Source organism: Giraffa tippelskirchi, chromosome 8 (assembly GCF_054371585.1).
Source record: "Giraffa tippelskirchi isolate mGirTip1 chromosome 8, T2T-mGirTip1v1.2.pri, whole genome shotgun sequence".
Taxonomy (NCBI): domain Eukaryota; kingdom Metazoa; phylum Chordata; class Mammalia; order Artiodactyla; family Giraffidae; genus Giraffa; species Giraffa tippelskirchi.
In genome coordinates, this window is record NC_137282.1 from 144,084,908 (window position 1) to 144,103,365 (window position 18,458).

The 18,458-nt window shown below is 41.9% G+C and overlaps 2 protein-coding genes across 3 annotated transcripts in view; one reads left to right on the forward strand and one right to left on the reverse strand.

Moving 5' to 3' along the window:
* Nucleotides 1-18,458, reverse strand: part of GPX5 (glutathione peroxidase 5) — a 52,045-nt gene that overhangs the window by 17,537 nt on the left and 16,050 nt on the right. The window contains exon 2 of one of the 2 annotated variants that reach the window (XM_081523124.1): nt 10,693-10,889. The exons of the other annotated variant lie outside the window; for it this stretch is intronic. The gene's annotated coding sequence lies outside the window, so the exon portion shown is untranslated. The remainder of the gene's footprint in view (nt 1-10,692; nt 10,890-18,458) is intronic. 2 annotated transcript variants of the gene reach the window in all.
* On the forward strand, nt 10,714-18,406 carry GPX6 (glutathione peroxidase 6). Its single transcript, XM_081523121.1, has 5 exons — nt 10,714-10,800; nt 13,115-13,268; nt 15,117-15,234; nt 16,409-16,508; nt 17,449-18,406. The coding sequence occupies exons 1-5, from the start codon at nt 10,714-10,716 to the stop codon at nt 17,653-17,655; spliced, it is 666 nt and encodes a 221-aa protein (XP_081379247.1). The 3' UTR covers nt 17,656-18,406.

Consider the following 18,458-nt stretch of genomic DNA (forward strand, 5'->3'; position numbering starts at 1 on the left):
TGCAAGTCCCCACAGGCATGGAAAAGAGATTAATTTTTATAGAGAGGAAAAGGAAGTTGGAAGGGCTACAGTAAACAAAGAGTCCATGGCTTTTCATTGGCTGAGTTCAATTGCCAGAAAAGTTTTTCTTCTTCCTGCTGGGGTCTGCTGTGGCCACAGAATGTGAGAGCTCCCCCTTCTGGTTTCCCAGCTCTATTTAACTGAGGCTTCTGTTATTAATTTTTTACAAATTATATAATTATATGTTATATCACTGGTATATTTGAACACAAATAGATATTACTATCTAAATATATAAAGAGAAATATGTTTACACAGTCTTCATAATACATTTACTTTGTTGTTATTGTTCAGTTGCTAAGTTGTGTCCAACTCTTTGCCACCAAATGGACTGCAGCACACCAGGCTCCTCTGTCCTCCACTATCTCCCAGAGTTTGCTCAAATTCACATCCACTGAGTTGGTGATGCTATCTAACCATCTCATCCTCTTCTACCTCCTTCTCCTTTTGCCTTCAATCTTTCCTAACATCAGAGTCTTTTCCAATGAGTTGACTCTTCGCATCGATGGCCAAAGTATTGGAGCTTCAGCTTCAGCATCAGTTCTTCCAATGAATATTAAGAGTTGATTTCCTTTAGGATTGGCTGGTTTGATCTCCTTGCAGTCCAAGGGACCCTCAAGCATCTTCTCCATCACCACAGTTTACAAGCATCAGTTCTTTGGTACTCAGCCCTTTTTACATTTATACATGCCTACTGGAAAAACCATAGCTTTATCTAGATGGATCTTTGTTGGCCCAGTGATGTCTTTGCTTTTTAATATGCTGTCTAGGTTTGTTATAGCTGAGTTATAGCTTATATTTGTCATAGAGAGGAAGACCAGGTTGTTATTAGAGAATTAAAACATCCAGCCGCACCCTCCCTCCAAGGAATGGAGGCCAGGAGAATGGATTCAATTACTCATAGTCACTGATTTCATCAATCATGCCTTTGTAGGAAAGCTCTGTAAAAAACTCTAAATGACAGAGTTTGAGAGCTTCCTGGTTGATAAACCCTGGAAGTATTGGGAGGATGACATACCTAGAGAGGGATATCCACATACCCCCCATACCTTGCTTTGCATTTCTTCCATTTGATTATCCCTGAGTTGTATCCTTTACAATATACCAGTAAATCTGAGTAAAGTGATTTCCCAAATTTTGGGAGTCATTCTAGTAAATTATCAAAAGTGAGGAGAGGGTCCAGGGAAACCCTGATTTCAGTTCAGTTGCTCAGCATGTCTGATTCCTTGCGACCCCATGGACTGCAGCACGCTAGGCCTCCCTGTCCATCAACAACTCCCGGAGCTTACTCAAACTCATGTCCATTGAGTCAGTGATGCCATCCAACCATCTAACCCTCTGTCATCCCCTTCTCCTTCTGCCTTCAATCTTTCCCATCATCAGGGTCTTTTCCAATGAGTCAGCTCTTCGCATCAGGTGGCCAAAGTATTGGAGTATCAGCTTCAGCATTAGTCCTTCCGATGAATATTCGAGACTGATTTCATTTAGGATTGACTGGTTGGATCTCGTTGCTGTCCAAGGGACTCTTAAGAGTCTTTTCCAACACCACAGCCCAAAAGCATCAATTCAAAAGCTTTCTTTATGGTCCAACTCTCACATCCAGACATGACTACTGGAAAAACCATAGCTTTGACTAGACAGACCTTTGTTGGCAAAGTAATGTTTCTGCTTTTTAATATGCTGTCTAGGTTGGGCATAGCTTTTCTTCCAAGGAGTAAGTGTCTTTTAATTTCATGGTTGCAGTCACCATCTGCAGTGATTTTGGAGCCCAGAAAAATAAAGTCTGTCACTGTTTCCATTGTTTCCCCATCTATTTGCCATGAAGTGATGGGACCAGATGCCATGATCTTAGTTTTCTGAATGTTGAGTTTTGAGCCAACTTTTTCACTCTCTTCTTTCACTTTCATCAAGAGACTCTTTAGTTCTTCTTCACTTTCTGCTATAAGGGTGGTGTCATCTGCGTATCTGAAGTTATTGATATTTCTCCTGGCAATCTTGACTCAAGTTTGTGCTTTATCCAGCCCGGTATTTTGCATGATGTACTCTGCATAGAAGTTAAATCAGCAGGGTGACAATATACAACCTTGATGTACTCCTTTCCCGATTTGGAACCAGTCCATGTCCAGTTCTAACTGTTGCTTCTTGATCTGCATACACATTTCTCAGGAGACATGTAAGGTGGTCTGATATTCCCATCTGTTTAAGAATTTTCCACAGTTTGTTGTCACCCACACAGTCAAAGTCTTCGGCATAGTCATTTGTAAAGCAGATGTTTTTCTGGAACTCTCTTGGTTTTTCGGTGATCCAGCGGATGTTGGCATTGTTGATTTCTGGTTCCTCTCCCTTTTCTAAAAGCAGCTTGAACATCTGCAAGTTCATGATTCACATACTCATGAAGCCTGGCTTGGAGAATTTTGAGCATTACTTTGCTAGTGTGTGAGATGAATGCAATTGTGTGGTAGTTTGAACATTTTTGGCATTGCCTTTCTTTGGGATTGGAATGAAAACTGACCTTTTCCAGTCCTGTGGCCACTGCTGAGTTTTCCAAATTTGCTGGCCTATTGAGTGCAGTACTTTCACAGCATCATCTTTTAGGATTTGAAATAGCTCAACTGGAATTTCATTACCTCCACTAGCTTTGTTTGTAGTGATGTTTTCTAAGGCCCACTTGACTTCTCATTCCAGGATGTCTGGCTCTAGGTGAGTGATCACACCACCGTGGTTATCTGGGTCCTGAAGATCTTTTTTGTATAGTTCTGTGTATTGTTGCCACCTCTTCGTAATATCTTCTGCTTCTGTTAGGTCCATACCATTTCTGTCCTTTACTGTGCCCATCTTTGCATGAAATGTTCCCTTGGTATCTCTAATTTTCTTGAAGAGATCTCTAGTCTTTCCCATTCTATTGTTTTCCTCTATTTCTTTTCAGTGATCACTGAGGAAGCTTTCTTATCTCTCCTTGCTATTCTTTGGAACTCTGCATTCAAATGGGTGTATCTTTCCTTTTCTTCTTTGCCTTTAGCTTCTCTTTTTCCCTGATTTATAGTTAACCAATTAGTAGATGGATGCTCTCAGGCTGGAATTTACAAGAGGTCCCTGAAGTAGGGGCAGTCTTGTGAAACTGGACCTTTAAACTGTGAAGAGTTAGGAGTTGGTGTCAGAATTGAATTGAACTGTTGAACACCAAATTGATCTCTGGAGAATTACAGACCTCCTAGACACAGGAGGCCTTCAAATCAGAAACTCAAGTCTACCTGCAGAGATACTAGCCCTTCTTGAGAAAATAAATGTTATAGTGTTAGTTTCTTTTTTTGCACAATTGGCTTCATAGTCCATTATCATCTTGCCAGTTCTCAAGTGCTTTATGAGAAAGATTAGACTACAGACAGAAAAAGAGAAGGCAATGTGGCCATGAAGGCAAAGATTACAGTGATGCAAACCACAAACCAAGGAAAGCCAGAAGCCCCAGAAACTGGATGAAGCAAGAAAGATTCTCCCCTAGAGGCCCCACTTAATTTGGTCCAATGAAACTGACTTTGGACTTCTGGCCTCTGGAACCTATGAGAGACTAAAGGTTTGCTCTTTTAAGTCATCAGCTGTGTGGTAACTTTTTACAGCAGCCAAAGGAAACTAATACAGATTTTAGTACCTAAAAGCAGGGTGCTACTATAACAAACACCTAAAAATATTGATGTGGCTTTGGAATTGGTAAATGGGTTGAGGCTGGAATAATTTTGAAATACATGATGGGAAAAGTCTAGAATGCTTTGAATTAACTATTGGTAGAAATATGATATTCAAGGGTGCTTCTGGTAAAAAATCAGAAGGAAATAAGGAATATGTTATAGAAAATAGAAAAGGAGGTTTGTGACTCCTTTTTGGCATCAGTCCAACCTCTAGCTTCCATCTCCTCTGTCTTCTATAGTAAAATCTCCATCTGCTTTCCTCTTAAGAATACATGTGATCATATTTAGGGCCCACCCAGATAATCCAGGATGATCCCTTCATCTCAAAATCCTTTACTTAATTACATCAGCAAAATCTTTGCCATATAAAATAACATTTACCAGTTCCAGGGATTAAAATATGTTATCTTTGGATGCTATTATTTAGGCTACTACAGAGTTTGGATTTGTGATCAGAACACACTTGAATGTGAGTTCCAGTTTGACACTGATCTGTAACTTAGGAAAATTAACTATTTCTACTTTGTATTCATATCCATATTTATAAAATGGAGAAAATATTAACCTTATGGTTATGTTGGTGATGATTAATAAAATCTGTATAAATATGCCTGATACAGAATAAGAAGGGAGTCAGTGCATGTTAGTTCTCCTTCATACTTTGTTCTTTCCCCTCTCTCTTTTTTTTCCTTTATCTCCCGTCTCTCTTTATCCCTCCCCTTCCCATTCTATCTCTGGGACCAAATTACTCCTAGCATCTCTCATTTCTACTGACTTTTCTTCCTGAGGCTGTTCAGGGAGTAGACAGAGTTGGCACTGAGATCAGTTGAGAAGTGCAGGAACCTACCAGCTAGTGTTGAACAGTTGTAAGTAAGAAACAAATGGGAGGAACTTCCCTGGTGGTACAGCAGTTAGGACTCCTCATTTCCACTGCAGGGGGCACAGACTCTCAGATCCCCCCTACGGGTTCGGTGAGGCAAAAAAAAAAAAAGGTCAAATGGGAGATGTCAAGCTTGGCCCACTTCTTTCAGTTGCCCCTCGCTTGACCAAGCATGGTCCACTGAAAGAGGCTTTCCCAAGTCAGAAGTTTCAATTACTCCAGTTTCTGGGCCTCTGCCTTTCCATACATGAATAAGGAAACTGCAGTACTTGAGCACTAAAATTTTAAGAGTTTTCTGGATCAATATTCCCACTCCTCAGTCTTCTCAAGGTGAAAATTGGTCAAATTAGATGACCAAGAGAACTGAATCTCCTGAGATGAGACTATTAAATGTGAAAGAGTATGAAGGCAGTCATCTTTCAGTCCAAACCCCTACCCCAAAGGTTAACTGTTGGATTGTGGTTTGCAGTATTGATGAGATGGGCATATTCTTTCCTTCTGTGGGAGTAACAAGGCCTGAGTCACAGAAGCTTTGGGACTACGCCTGTGGGGGTGTCTGATTCTGAGGCCAAAGGAGTTGCTTGGCTCCTATGGGTGCTGTGGGGTCTCAGATGCCCATGGCTGTGCATGGACGCAGTGGCACCTCCCTGGTACATTAAGGTAGAAATAATGGACTTGGGCCTTACCTGGGACAGTACACATTCTTCTGTACACATTATCCCTTTTGTTTCACCAGGCCCTAGAATTATTTTTTGGAGCAGATGAGGTAGAAATTTGGACAATAGGGGCAGAGCCTACAGGAGTACTTTGCTTCAGGGCCAGCTGCCTTAACAAAGACTCAGGATTAGGGCCATAGCCAGCCTGAATCCAAGGTGTCCTCAAGGATGGAGCAATAGTAGACACAAATATGGATAAAAATGTGACAAAAAGGGAAGTATAGCATACCATCATTCATCTTGTTACCAAGTCCAAGCTCATACTGCTCATCACACAGCAGGCCAAACTGTAAAGAAATAAGGTGTTGGAGCAAGGAACAGAGACTTTATTCAGAAAGTCTGCAAACCAAGAAGATGGCAGACTAATGTGCTAAAGAACTCTTCTTGCTTGGTTTGAATAAAGCTTCTTTTATGCTACAAAGAGGAAGAAATGGGAGGGAGAGAGGTCAAGAGGTGATGAATTGTTGCAGACTCCTTGGTGCCAGCCAGGTCTTGGAGAGGACATGGTAATCCTTTGTTTTTGAATTGTTCAACAAAGGGCTGGCCATGTTGCAACTATAAGTATTCAACAAAATGGATGTTATTTCCTGTTCTGCAACTCCTTATCTCTATGTGGATGAGTGATCACCAAGCAAGGGAAAATTATCTTTCTAATGATTAGTATACCTACAAGCTAAGCAAAAGTAGTTTAACTTTAAAGTTTGGGCATGGGAGGCAGAGTTTCTGAAAAGGAACTATCCTCTATACTTCAAGCTACAGGCCACATGCATTTTATGATTAACATGCGTATGTACAGAGTTAGCAAGGCTGGGCAGGAGGCAATTAGCTATAGAGTGCAAAGTCTAGAACTTAAAGAAATAGACTCGATATGGAGTCAGGTTTGTTCTTCCCTGTTACACACTCAAATTCCCAATATGTGTAGTTAATGAATTTAAAGAAGTCAAAGGAGATTTTTAAAACAGACAAAAATAGTTAGATTTGAAGTCAAGTGACTCTCTATTTTTAAATCTTACATTTATCAATTGAGGAGAGTATGCTTTCCCTATGTAATTTCTACTCTGATAGTGAGGGCAAGATGAGGTGGTAGATATGAAAATATTATTTATAATATGAAAGGGATGGTATTACAAAATTGTGGCAAATCTGCAATGAGAGTCTATGTCTTTCCTTTGCAAAGCAGAGAAGAAAATCCCTAGAGTCCTGAGAGGAAGGCCCATGTACATAGGGAGATAAAGTAAATCAGGAAAATATTTCAGGCAGAATCAAGCATGGGCTTGAATTACTAAGTTGAGATTCAGGTTAATAAAGTAATAATTTCATTCTGGAACTAAAATGAAGGCTTGTATGGAAGTAATAAAGAATCTTGTTTCCTTTATGATCAAAGAAATTGAGAATGAAAGAACTTTATGGTGAATGTGGGGTAGACATAAAGCAATGGATGAAATTTGTCAGAAATCAGAGAAAACTCAGTTCTTATCTCTGAACTGAAACTTACTTGCAAGAATTAGTTTTCTAGGGCTGCCATAAGAAAGTGCCACAAACTAAGTGGCTTAGAGCTATGGAAATGGATGGTTTTACAGTTTTGGAGACTAGAAGTCTGAACTCACAGAGTCACCATGGCCATGCTCCCTCTGAAGCCTGTAGGGAAGGATCCTTCCTTGCCTCTTCCAGCTTTTGCTAAGCCCAAACATCCCCTGGCTTGTGGCAGCACAACTCCAAGCTCTGTCTCCATTTATAGGACATCCTTTACAAGGCCAAGTTTTTATGAGGACATCAGTCATATTGGATTAGGGGTCCATGCTACTCTAGTTATGACCTCATCTTAACTAATTACATTGGCAGAGATCCTATTTTCAAATAAAGTCACATTCTGAGGTCCTGCAAGGAAGGATTTCAATATATCTTTTGGGGAGAATATAACTCAGCCTGTAACATCCTGTAACCTTGTACAAATCATTTCTTAAGAATTCTATGTCATCTAAACTGCTTCATCCTGACTGGGTCAAAGAAATAGTGGTTGAGACAAACTGATCTGAATCTACCAGTCTTTTCTGCCCTAGCCCTACCTAGGCTATTTGAGAAAGGCAGCAAGACTGACCTTGAGTCCAATTCAAGGCCTGGTCAAGCTCCCCAGAACCCTGATTTGTGACTGAGGCCTCTGAGGTCTTGCTTAATAATTGCACTGCATCATTTTAAATAAAAACATGTAATTCATGTATCAAAAAAATCTTTCAAAAATGACCCCAGAGTACTGCCCCTGATTTTACCTCAAAGGTCAAGAATTAATACCTAAATAGATGGATTTTGAGTGTTGAAGACAGTTCAATCTGCCAGAAACATAACATTTATGGAGGGAAGGGTACACCTGAAAATTTTAACTAATGTCAAATCAGGAAGGGTGACTGCTCCATGGGAGAATTTAAAATTGAAAGTGTAAGAATTAGGGAGGAATCAAACTATTTTTAATAAAAGAGTGATGTCAACAAAACAGACCTTTAGAAAAGTCATAGAATAAAAGCTGGGTGTAGAAGAAGAGAGACTGGAAAAGATCTAGGAAGTGTGAGGAGGAGGAACCTTCCTCCCATCCCTCTTGAATGACTGTAGCTGGGCTAATAAAAAAAAGTGACCCAAGACAGATTGACAGGAGGAAAAGAAACAGTTTAATTTGTATGCAAGGAGGTCTTATAGAAATGTTTCCTCAGAAGTGGTCAAAGCAGGCAGCTTTTATACTTTTCAGACAAAGACAATAAACTTGTGAGGAACTGACAGGACAAAGAAACTTGGGCTTGGGTGCTTAATTAGTGAAAAATCTAAATAGAGTTTGGGCTTGGGGTAGTAAATTAAGGAAGTAACAAATTTGGTTAATACAGATTCTCTGCTCTTGCATCAGTCATTTCTTTCTTTTTTATAAAGAAATATTCATTTACTTGGCTGCGTTGGGTCTTAGTTGTGGCATGCAGGATCTTTCATTGTTCTGCGTGGGCTCTCTAGTTTTGGCGTCTAGACTTAGTTGCCCCACAGCATGTGGGATCTTAGTTCCCCAGACAGGGATACAACCCAAGTCCCCTGCATTGGAAAGCAGATTCTTAGCCACTGGACCAGGTCTGCCTCCTTTCCTCCTGCTCACTGTGTTCTGTACCTTCGATTCTCTTTGCCAAAGGCCAGGACCCAAGGTTATCAAAAGCTTATGAGGAATATTGGAATAGGAACCTGGGCAGTTGGAATTTTAGACTATTTGACTTACTGATAAAGTCTGTTCTGAAGTATCTCCTCACCACTCAGGGGCTAGTTATTGCAAAAAAGAGCAAATGTAAATCACCTCAGACAGTGAAGATTTAGTTGCAACAATTGATGATCCATGTGGAGAAGGCAATGGCACCCCACTCCAGTACTCTTGCCTGGAAAATCCCATGGATGGAGGAGCCTGGTAGGCTGCAGTCCATGGGGTCGCTAAGAGTCGGACATGACTGAGCGACTTCACTTTCACTTTTCCCTTTCATGCACTGGAGAAGGAAATGGCAACCCACTCCAGTGTTCTTGCCTGGAGAATCCCAGGGACGGCAGAGCCTGCTGGGCTGCCATCTATGGGGTCGCACAGAGTCGGACACAACTGAGGTGACTTAGCAGTAGCAGTGGAACCAGAGTGAAAGTCAAGAGTTTGCTTTCATTTCACCGTTACTAACCTGTGACCTTTGAGATGTCACTCTCTCTATGAGCTTCTGTTTTCTCATGCAAAAAGATGAACATATGGATGATAAATAGTTGCTTAAATGTTTCAGGCCCTGGGCTGAGTTCTCTACAGTTAGAATCACATTCCCTTCTCAAAGCAGCCCTAGGAGGTAAACATTGTTACTACCCTGATTTTACAAATGAGAAAACTAAGGTACAGAGACATTAACTTTTTCCGAGATAAGGAGCTAGTCAATACCCTTATCATCGGTATGTATCATAGTCTAAGGTTTAGCCATTTTTAAAAATGAGAATGGTGAGAGGCTAAGGAGCTCATGAATGTGTGTAGGCCTGTGTCAAGAAGAGGACACTTTCGCATGGCTGCTCCAAATGCCTGAGGACCTGCTTGGCTGGATCAGATATCAGCAAGCAGGCCACAGATTATAAGGTCTTTGAGAAGAAATTTGAGATAACAGAAAGCTTATCTTCCAACAGAGTTCATGAGAATTCAACCCCATCCAGAGTTCAGTTTCAGGAGCAAAGAAAGCCTTTTGTGTGAACCTGGAAGAGGCAGGGCAGACGGAAGGGACTGGATGTAAAAGGGCTTAGAACTGAAGAGGAAGAAGGTATCACTTCAATAAACAGGGGAGTTCAGTGAAGCTGAGCTGTCAGAGAAAAGCTGGAGGGGAGCTGATGGGAGTGAGGATGGGTGGGAGAAATAACTCTGACTCTTCACCAATTCAAATATTAATGCTTTCCAACAAATTTCAGATTGTTACCTTATTAGGACCTTACTAGAAATGGTTTTATAGGGTAAGTGGGGGTGGAGATGATTATTTACAGTGAATGAAGCTTAGTCAAGCCCAAGGCAACCAAGGAGGATTCTTCTGCTTACATGCTTAGTCTTGTCTGACTCTTTGCGACCCCATGGACTGTAGCCTGCCAGACGCCACTGTCAATGGAATTTTCCCACCAAGGATACTGGAGTGGGTTGCCATTTCCTTCTCCAGGGAAGTTCCTTAACTCATATTTTAGAGCTTTCTCCCAGATAACTTGCCCTGTGAATGTGTACCCATCATTTGTGTTACTCCTACATTAACAAGCCCTTCTCCAGGGGACAGATTTAAGAGTGTCTGAGACACTCAGGCCCCCCCACAGCTGGACTTCATAGTTAGAAAATACAGTGTGCTGTGGACTAAGTGATGAAAGTTTGAGGGGACAGGACAAAGGATTAATAGTCATCTGGGACAATGCTCTTCAAACTTTAGTTTGCATATAAATTACATGAGAATCTTGATTATAAAAGCAGATTCTGATTCAGTGGTGATGACTTTACTTCCTGCGTGCAGAGCTGGCACCTGGAAACTGCCAGGCACTTGGAGAAGGTAGAGACAGTATTTCAAGTTCCAAAGGGGTAAGCCTCCACCTTCACCTGCCAGGACACGGGTGCCAGAACCACCAGTGGGTGGCCTGTTAGGGGGAGGTAACTGAGCCTTCACGGGGGTGGGAGAGAGGGGGGAGGTGGATGTTAGGGAGAGGGAAGAAGTGGAAGGGGGAGGGATCACACAGTGGAGGGAGGTTTGCCCGTGTGTTAATGCTTCTCTGTGATTGGAGGATGAATCTTCAAACTGGTCCCTGCGGGGAGCTCAAAAGGGGTTGAGATCCCTGGGGATCTGAGACTTGCCTGGAACTCCTAGTTTGAGCCATGATCCTGCAGCTCTGGGCCTCCTGTCTTTTCCCACTGTTCCTGGTCGGCTTAGCTCAGCTGACTCCAAAGCAGCAACAGATGAAGGTAAGTGTCCCGCAGGGAACCCAGGTGGATTCCAGCACTGATGGTGAACTAGGCTGCCAAGGAAGCCAGGAGTTCTCCCTTCTTCTCTCCTAGGAAGGACGAGATTCATTTCCCCAGCCTTTCCTAACTGACATCTGCCATTGCCATTGCTGTTCTCTGAGGCAAGGCTCTCCTAAACTGCCTGTCTTTATGTGGATCATCTCCCCTTAGCCTGGCGGGTCACTGGGCGGAAAGTGGAAAAGTGGGTGAAGGATGAAGGCTGCTCTCCCTGCGTTCTGCTTTGCCACTTGCTATTGGTAGCCGTTGGATAGCCCAGAACCCATCCCCTCCACCCTGGTCTGGAACACTGGGCATTCTTGCAGGTCCGGGAAACAGAGATGTGAAGTGGTAACTGTATTGAGAAGAAGGCTGAACTGGCAGCTCTTGGAGAAGCTGAAACCCTCGGGCAGGTGGAAAAAGAAGCTGGTGCTGAAATATGCCCTAAGGAGTTCCAGAATCAGGAAAGAAGGGCTTTTTTTTTTTTTTCCTTTCAGGCAATAATAAAAGGCAAAAGGCAAGGAGAGTTGCTTGCTGATTTTAATTTCAGGGGAAGTGATGTGGCAAGAGCTCAGATCAGAGTAAGATCTTTGCTCGTAAGTCTTGGTACTGCTCCAAATCACCCAATGCTTCCCCCACCCCCAGGAAAAATGTCCACATTTGCTGTCAGTAGCACCCTGTTAAAGGTGTGTATGTGTGTCTTAGAATGCAAAGTTGCGACTCAAGTAAATGACTTGAGGCAACAAGTTTTAAGTTTAAAATCAGGCATATTCATTCAAAAACACAGCTTCACTGTGACGTTAAGCCAGTTAGATATTTTTTATCGACCCCTTTCTTTCCTCTCTAAAAGCTGGAGAAAACCTGACTTGTAGTGCAGTGATCCCCAGATTTCAACTCACATAAGTATCACTAGAAAGTTTGTTAAAGCACAGGTTACTGGGTCACACCTCCAAAGCTTCTGATCCAGTAGGTCTTAGTAGAGTCCCAAATATGCTTTTCTAATTTGTTCTCAGATGATACTTGTGCAGGTCCTCAAACCACACTACTAGTGCTCTATTATTGGGTTCATGTGAAGTGTAAAATGGTGTATATAACATGAATCTATTATAAATGTAATAGCAAGACTGGTAGCTGTAGTAAGATCATTTCCTTCTCTGAAATTAAAAAAAAAGCATCCACTGAGGGCCATCCAGGTCTGTGTTAGCAGCTGCTGCCTAATTGGGTGTGGAATTTCTGCTGTAGAATATTATCTTGTGAATAAAAGGTTGTGTTTTAGGGTATCCTGATCTCTTCAAACAGACCTAAGCAAATTGGAGCAGAACTGAAAGCCAAGAAGGAAAGATCGGGCTCTTTCAAGCTGCAGTATTCTTGGGATTCTACATCCCAGTTCACAAGGTGGCATCCATATGTGATAAAGCCAGCCGGAAGTTGTTGAGGCATTTTAGTTTTTTGTTCCAGATCCTGTTGGCTTTTTTCCCTTGCCGTGCTTGTAGGTAGGAAGTCTGTTCCCTTTGCTTCCTATTTTACACAGAGATAACAAAGGGCACTGAGGATGAATTTTGTAGGTACCAATAAGCCCCTACTGGCAAAGCTTTGGAAAATGCCTCTGGGATCTAGAGGAGGAACAAGTTATTTGCTGGGCTCTGAGGGAAGGAAACTACAATGTGAGAACATATGGATGAGAAATTTATGTAAAACATATTTCTGTTATGAGAAACTCTGCCAAAATCTGTTAAAAATACTTGCAGAGATAAGATGACTGGAATGGGGTGTTAGGATATGGAAGAGAGTGCAGGTAAACTGTAAATTGTCAATCGGAGGGTGGCAGTAAGTTGTATTAAGATTCCAGGAATGGAAAGATGATTATAAAGTGCTTGTCCCACCATTACAAAAAAGGTTTTAAGTTAGAAGGTATAAATTCTAGTTGTGGCATTGTTGTTTAGTCGCTAAGTCGTGTCCGACTCTGTGACCTCATGGACTATAGCCCACCAGGCTCCTCTGTCCATGGGACTTCCGAGGCAAGAATATTGGAGTGGGTTGCCATTTTCTTCTCCAGGGGATCTTGCTGACCTTGGGATCGAACCCAAGTCTTCTGCTTGGCAGGCGGATTCTTTACCACTGAACCACCTGGAAAGCCCCAGCTGTGGCATAAGCCGTAATTAAAACTATTACTTGGAATATTCTCTTCAGTTCTTAGAGTTTCAAAAAGTCCACAGATGTTAAAGATTATCATTTGCTTTATCATCGCATCGCTATGGTTATTTTTATTATATTTCAGGTGGATTGCTATAAGGGGGTGACAGGGACCATCTATGAGTATGGAGCCCTCACCCTCAATGGTGAGGAATATATCCAGTTCAAGCAGTATGCGGGCAAGCCTGTCCTGTTTGTCAATGTGGCCACCTATTGAGGCTTGACAGCTCAGTATCCAGGTAAGAACTTGTGTTTCAAGTCTCTTGGAACTAGCTTTGTCAGATGGCCATAGTCTAATTCCAGAAAGTGAGAGTGAAGTCGCTCAGTGGTGTCCGACTCTTTGCCACCCCATGGACTGTAGCCTACCAGGCTCCTCCGTCCATGGGATTTTCCAGGCAAGAATACTGGAGTGAGTTGCCATTTCCTTCTCCAGGAGATCTTCCCTACCCAGGCATTGAACCAGAGTCTCCTGCATTGTAGGCAGACGCTCTATGGTCTGAGCCACCAGGGAAGTCCTAACTCCAGAAGGTTTTGCTAATTTGTTATTGGGAGGAAACAAGGGGCTGGGGGAAGGTAGGTGATCATGTGACTCTATCCCCAACATCCTGCCACTGCTCTGCTCCTTAGAAATACCAGGAGAATTATCTCGGGATTTGAGAACTAAGATTCTCCCAAAGATTTAGCAAAGACCACCAGGAATGTATCTGTATTTGAGTTTGTTGCTCAACGTTCTGAGGGAAAGCATATACTGTAGGGAACCATGGGGCTTCTCAGTAAGATGTTATTAATAGACTTATTTGAGGACCTGAGCTTGTGTTACGTGATTTGGGGAAGGGTTCAAGGGATTGAAGCTTGGTTCTGGATTGGATGCTGTCAGGAAATGAGGAAACGGGCACAGTGAAGTGATTGGTATCTTAATAAATCATATCTACAGAGTAGGAGGAATAAAGCAAGGATAGACAAACAGCAATCACTTAGATTGGTAAGAATAGGGTGATACTTGGTCATTTTTGTGATTTGAATAATGTTCATGTTTTGTCTGGTTAAAGGTCACTTGTATGGTACTGATCTTCTGTGAAACTGTTTCTGTTCAAGAGAAGAACAACCAGCTCTAGCTATAACTCCCAGGCCAGAATCTAGCTTTCAGGGGCTAATTTTATCTTTCTCACCAGTAACTTCTGCTAACAGGAGAGAAGACTGACCTTTGAGCCTCTGGAAAAATACGCTTGGGTTCCACAGGCACTTCCAAATGGCAGAGAAGAGGAAATGTAGTTACCATCTATGCACTCTTTAATTGGAGTGAGGGCTAAGAGGAGATGCCAGAAGATAGAGCTGAGTCTGATTAGGACTGGCTGGTGCTGGTCATGAAGTCAGTAAATCTGAACTGAAAATGACTGAAGTTGGAAATAATGGCACAAGTCCAGACAGACACTGGGAAGCTTCCTGGCAGTGGGAAAGAGCAGTTTGGAGTTTGTAGCCTTAGAATCCCAATGAGTCTTTCAGGGAAATGGCAACCTTTATGTCACTGGAACCGGACAAAAAGAACGCTCTGGAGCTAGACTTAGCATTTCTCTGATTCCCTCTATAACTCCCAGGTTAGAGCACCGAAGAGTGCTCCTGGGAGGGTGACTGGAGTGTAACATTGTGTCACCGTGGGGCAGAGTGGGAGGATGGGGATAGAATGTCCATTTTGTTTGCCATTCCTTAAAACATTTTTAGATCAATCAACTAAGGAAGGCAATGGTATTTAAATCTGACTTCTCTTCAAAATCAAATGGGACCTGCTCCCAACACACACACATACACACACACACACCAATCTAAGCAATCTGTGCGTTTAAAGAAGGGCTCCTATTGGATGACGAAGTGGAGCCACTTAGGAGAACTTCTGCACAAAAAAAATGGCAGCTGTTTGGATGTGTTTCTGGAAATCTGTGTTCTAGCCTTTTGCTCTGTTTCCTCAAACTTTGTGATCTTGAATCTTTCCCTTCATAGTCCTCAGCTTATTCATGTGATAGACAGATAAATTAGTGGTCTTTTACTGCTCAAGATAGAGCTACCCTTTGCTGTTCACCCTCTGCTTACAGAACTGAATGCACTACAGGAGGAGCTGAAGCCTTTTGGTGTAGTTGTGTTGGGCTTTCCCTGCAACCAATTTGGAAAACAAGAACCAGCAAAGAACTCAGAGATCCTTATGGGGCTCAAGTAAGTGCCTGCTTGGGACCCTATGAGACCCTGTTAGAATTTTCCTTCCACATTCCACCTAGAGGCTTCTCATTCTGGCGACTTCTGGGGTGATTGACAGATTAATTGGTTCAAGAACATCATTTTGATGCCTTGAATTCAGTTATGCCCTGCTGGTAGTGCTCAACAATTCTCTCTACCTTTGAGTTGTTTAATGATAAGACTACAGGAAATCTAATGAAAAAGAAGCACATGAAAAAGGAGAAAACCTAGGAAATAGAAATGAATCAAGAATTTTAACCTTAAGATATTGCTTTCCAATTTTTTTAAATATTTTTTATTGGAGTATAGTTGGTTTACAATATTGTGTCAATATCAGATGTATAGCAAAGTGAATCAGTTATACATGTACATATATCCACTCTTTTAGATCTTTTCCCCATATAGGTCATTATAGAGTATTGAATAGAGTTCCCTGTGCTATACAGCAGATTCTTATTACTTTTCTATTTTATATATAGTAGTGTGTATATGTCAATCCCAATCTCCCAGTTATCCTTGGTAACCATAACATTGGACTTCCCTGGTGGCTCAGATGGTAAAGGATCTGTCTGCAATGCAGGGGACCTGGGTTTGATCCCTGGGTCAGGAAGATCCCCTGGAGAAGGGAATGGCAACCTGATCCAGTATACTTGCCTGGAAAATTACATGGACAAAGGAGCCTGGTGGGCTACAGTCCCTGGGGCCGCAATTAGTCTGACAGGACTGAGCACACACAACCATAAGATTTTTTTCCACATCTGTGACTCTATTTCTGTTTTGTAAGTAAGTTTATTTGTACCATTTTTAAAGATTCGATAAATAAGTGATAACATATGATATTTGTCTTTCTCTGACTTAATTCACTTAATTCACTGTGATAGTCTCTAGATCCATCCATGTTGCTGTAAATAGCATTATTTCATTCTTCTTTATGGCTGAGGAATATCCTGCTTCCAGTTTTCTTAGAATTCTCTATTGGCTCCTTAAAGTATATGCATGAAGTCCTGATTCCCAAAGACCACTCTTTCCTCATCTTCCCTGTCTACAACCTCTCTTTATCTCTAATTTCACTTTGTGGCCAAATTGTGGTGGCCATTATTATCCACTCTTTTCTTAATTTGAATGGTCTCAGGATTGTTCTGGTTCATTGTAGGTATGTACGTCCAGGTGGTGGCTTTGTTCCCAATTTTCAGCTCTTTGAGAAAGGTGATGTGAATGGAGAAAAAGAACAGAAGGTCTTTACCTTCCTGAAGGTAAGGGAACATAAACCTGGCAAGAATTGGTCAGGTAGAAAACAATGCCCTGAAAGCATGGGGCTCAAGTCTAGGATTGAGTTTGGACTCCTTGGAAAGAAATTCTCAGATAAGTTCATGGACGGTGGCAATATTTGTTGTGAAGCTTTAGCTTCAAGTAACAGAAACATATAAATATGATTGCTCTAATATAGACTAACTTTCCTTACTGAATGGTAATGATTCATTTATTCAACATTTATCGAATCTTTACTTATGTGCAAGAACTGTGCTATACAATGAGTTAACAAATGTTAATAGGGCATAATTTCCTCCTTGAAAGAATTCATATCTAATCAGGGAGACAAACACAGAAATAGGTAATAAAGAGTGTCATAGAGTATTAGAACCACAGAAACCCAGAACAGAAGGACCCCCTTTTTTTTAGCTAAAGAAACTGAAGATTTATTTTTATTTTTTTAGTTCTACCAGTTTATTGCTACCAACCCGTTTCCCTCCACCCTCATGCACGCGTGCTCAGTCATGTAACCCCATGGACTGCAGCCCACCAGACTCCTCTGTCCATGGACTTTTCCAGGCAAGAATACTGGAGTGGGTTGCCATTTCCTTCTCCGAAACTGAAGATTTAGAAGTGTTATGACTTACCAAAAGAAAAAAAACAAAAACAGAAGATAGTCTTTCTTTGAAGCACTATGATATAATCATGGGATTGAGGGAGAAACAGAGAAAGGAATAAACTTTTCTATTTGCTATCATACTAACTCTTTGTTGTTGATTGGACTGGTAATGATGTTTTGAAATGTCTATGGTTCATTAGGATCATGTCGATTAGTTAATATACTGAGATACATACAAGTGAGTAGACATTCTAGGGGTAGGGATAAGACGAGACCACACAGAAACAGAAAAAACATTGTCGATTTCTCTATCTCTGCTCCAGAACTCCTGCCCTCCAACCTCTGATCTTTTGGGCTCATCAAGTCAGCTCTTCTGGGAGCCCATGAAGGTCCATGACATTCGCTGGAACTTTGAGAAGTTTCTAGTGGGGCCTGATGGCGTCCCTGTCATGCGTTGGTACCACCGGGCTTCAGTCAGCACAGTTAAATCAGACATGCTGGAGTACCTGAAGCAGTTCAAAAGCGAATAGGAAGGGCCAGACACCATCACAAGTTGCCTCCCACCTGAAAAACATGTTTAAGGATCCCATCTTTGCTTCAGGTCCTTTCCCACTCAGCCTCCACATGACCAAACCATCCTGTACAGCCCAAATGTGTGTGTGTGTATGTGTGTGAGAGAGAGAGAGAGAGAGAGAGAGACAATTAAGGAAAAGAAAACCTGTCCCCCAACTCTCTGATCTCAAAATATCAAATTTTTTCCACTCCATTCCAAAGGAAAATCATATTATAGATAGGGACTACCCATGTCCCTAAAAATGCAATCCCCAGGAGTCCTGACACCCATCCTTTCCCAATGCTGAAGGTTTAAGAAAAAAAGTGGCAGCAAGACTCTCAGGATCTCTTTAATAGCCTCTTATCTCCTCCAAGACAGGCATGCATTGTTAAATTCTTCCTCTCCCTAGTTAGTTTTCATTTAGTCCCCTGACACCCTGAGTTCTCTTGTAGGATCTCTGAAGGCAGAGTGAGAGCAGAAACTTCATCTTATATGAGCGGAGGGGCATCTCCATGATGGTGGGTCCCAAAGCCCCTGTGGGCAGGACCCAACCAGAACCTTCCTTGGTGCCTGTCCCTTAGTGCATTCAGGTCACGGCACCTGGGCAGGGATGTTCCTTCATTCGGTATGATGGGTTTCTCTCCTCACTCTTTATTTTTATTTTTTTTTCTCCTCACTCTTTAAACTCATCCTTATCACTGTCTCAAATTAAAAAGAATTCTGCAGCAGCTGGTTTCCCGTGGTGTTTTTCCAGTCCTACATTATGTGTGGAGTCATACC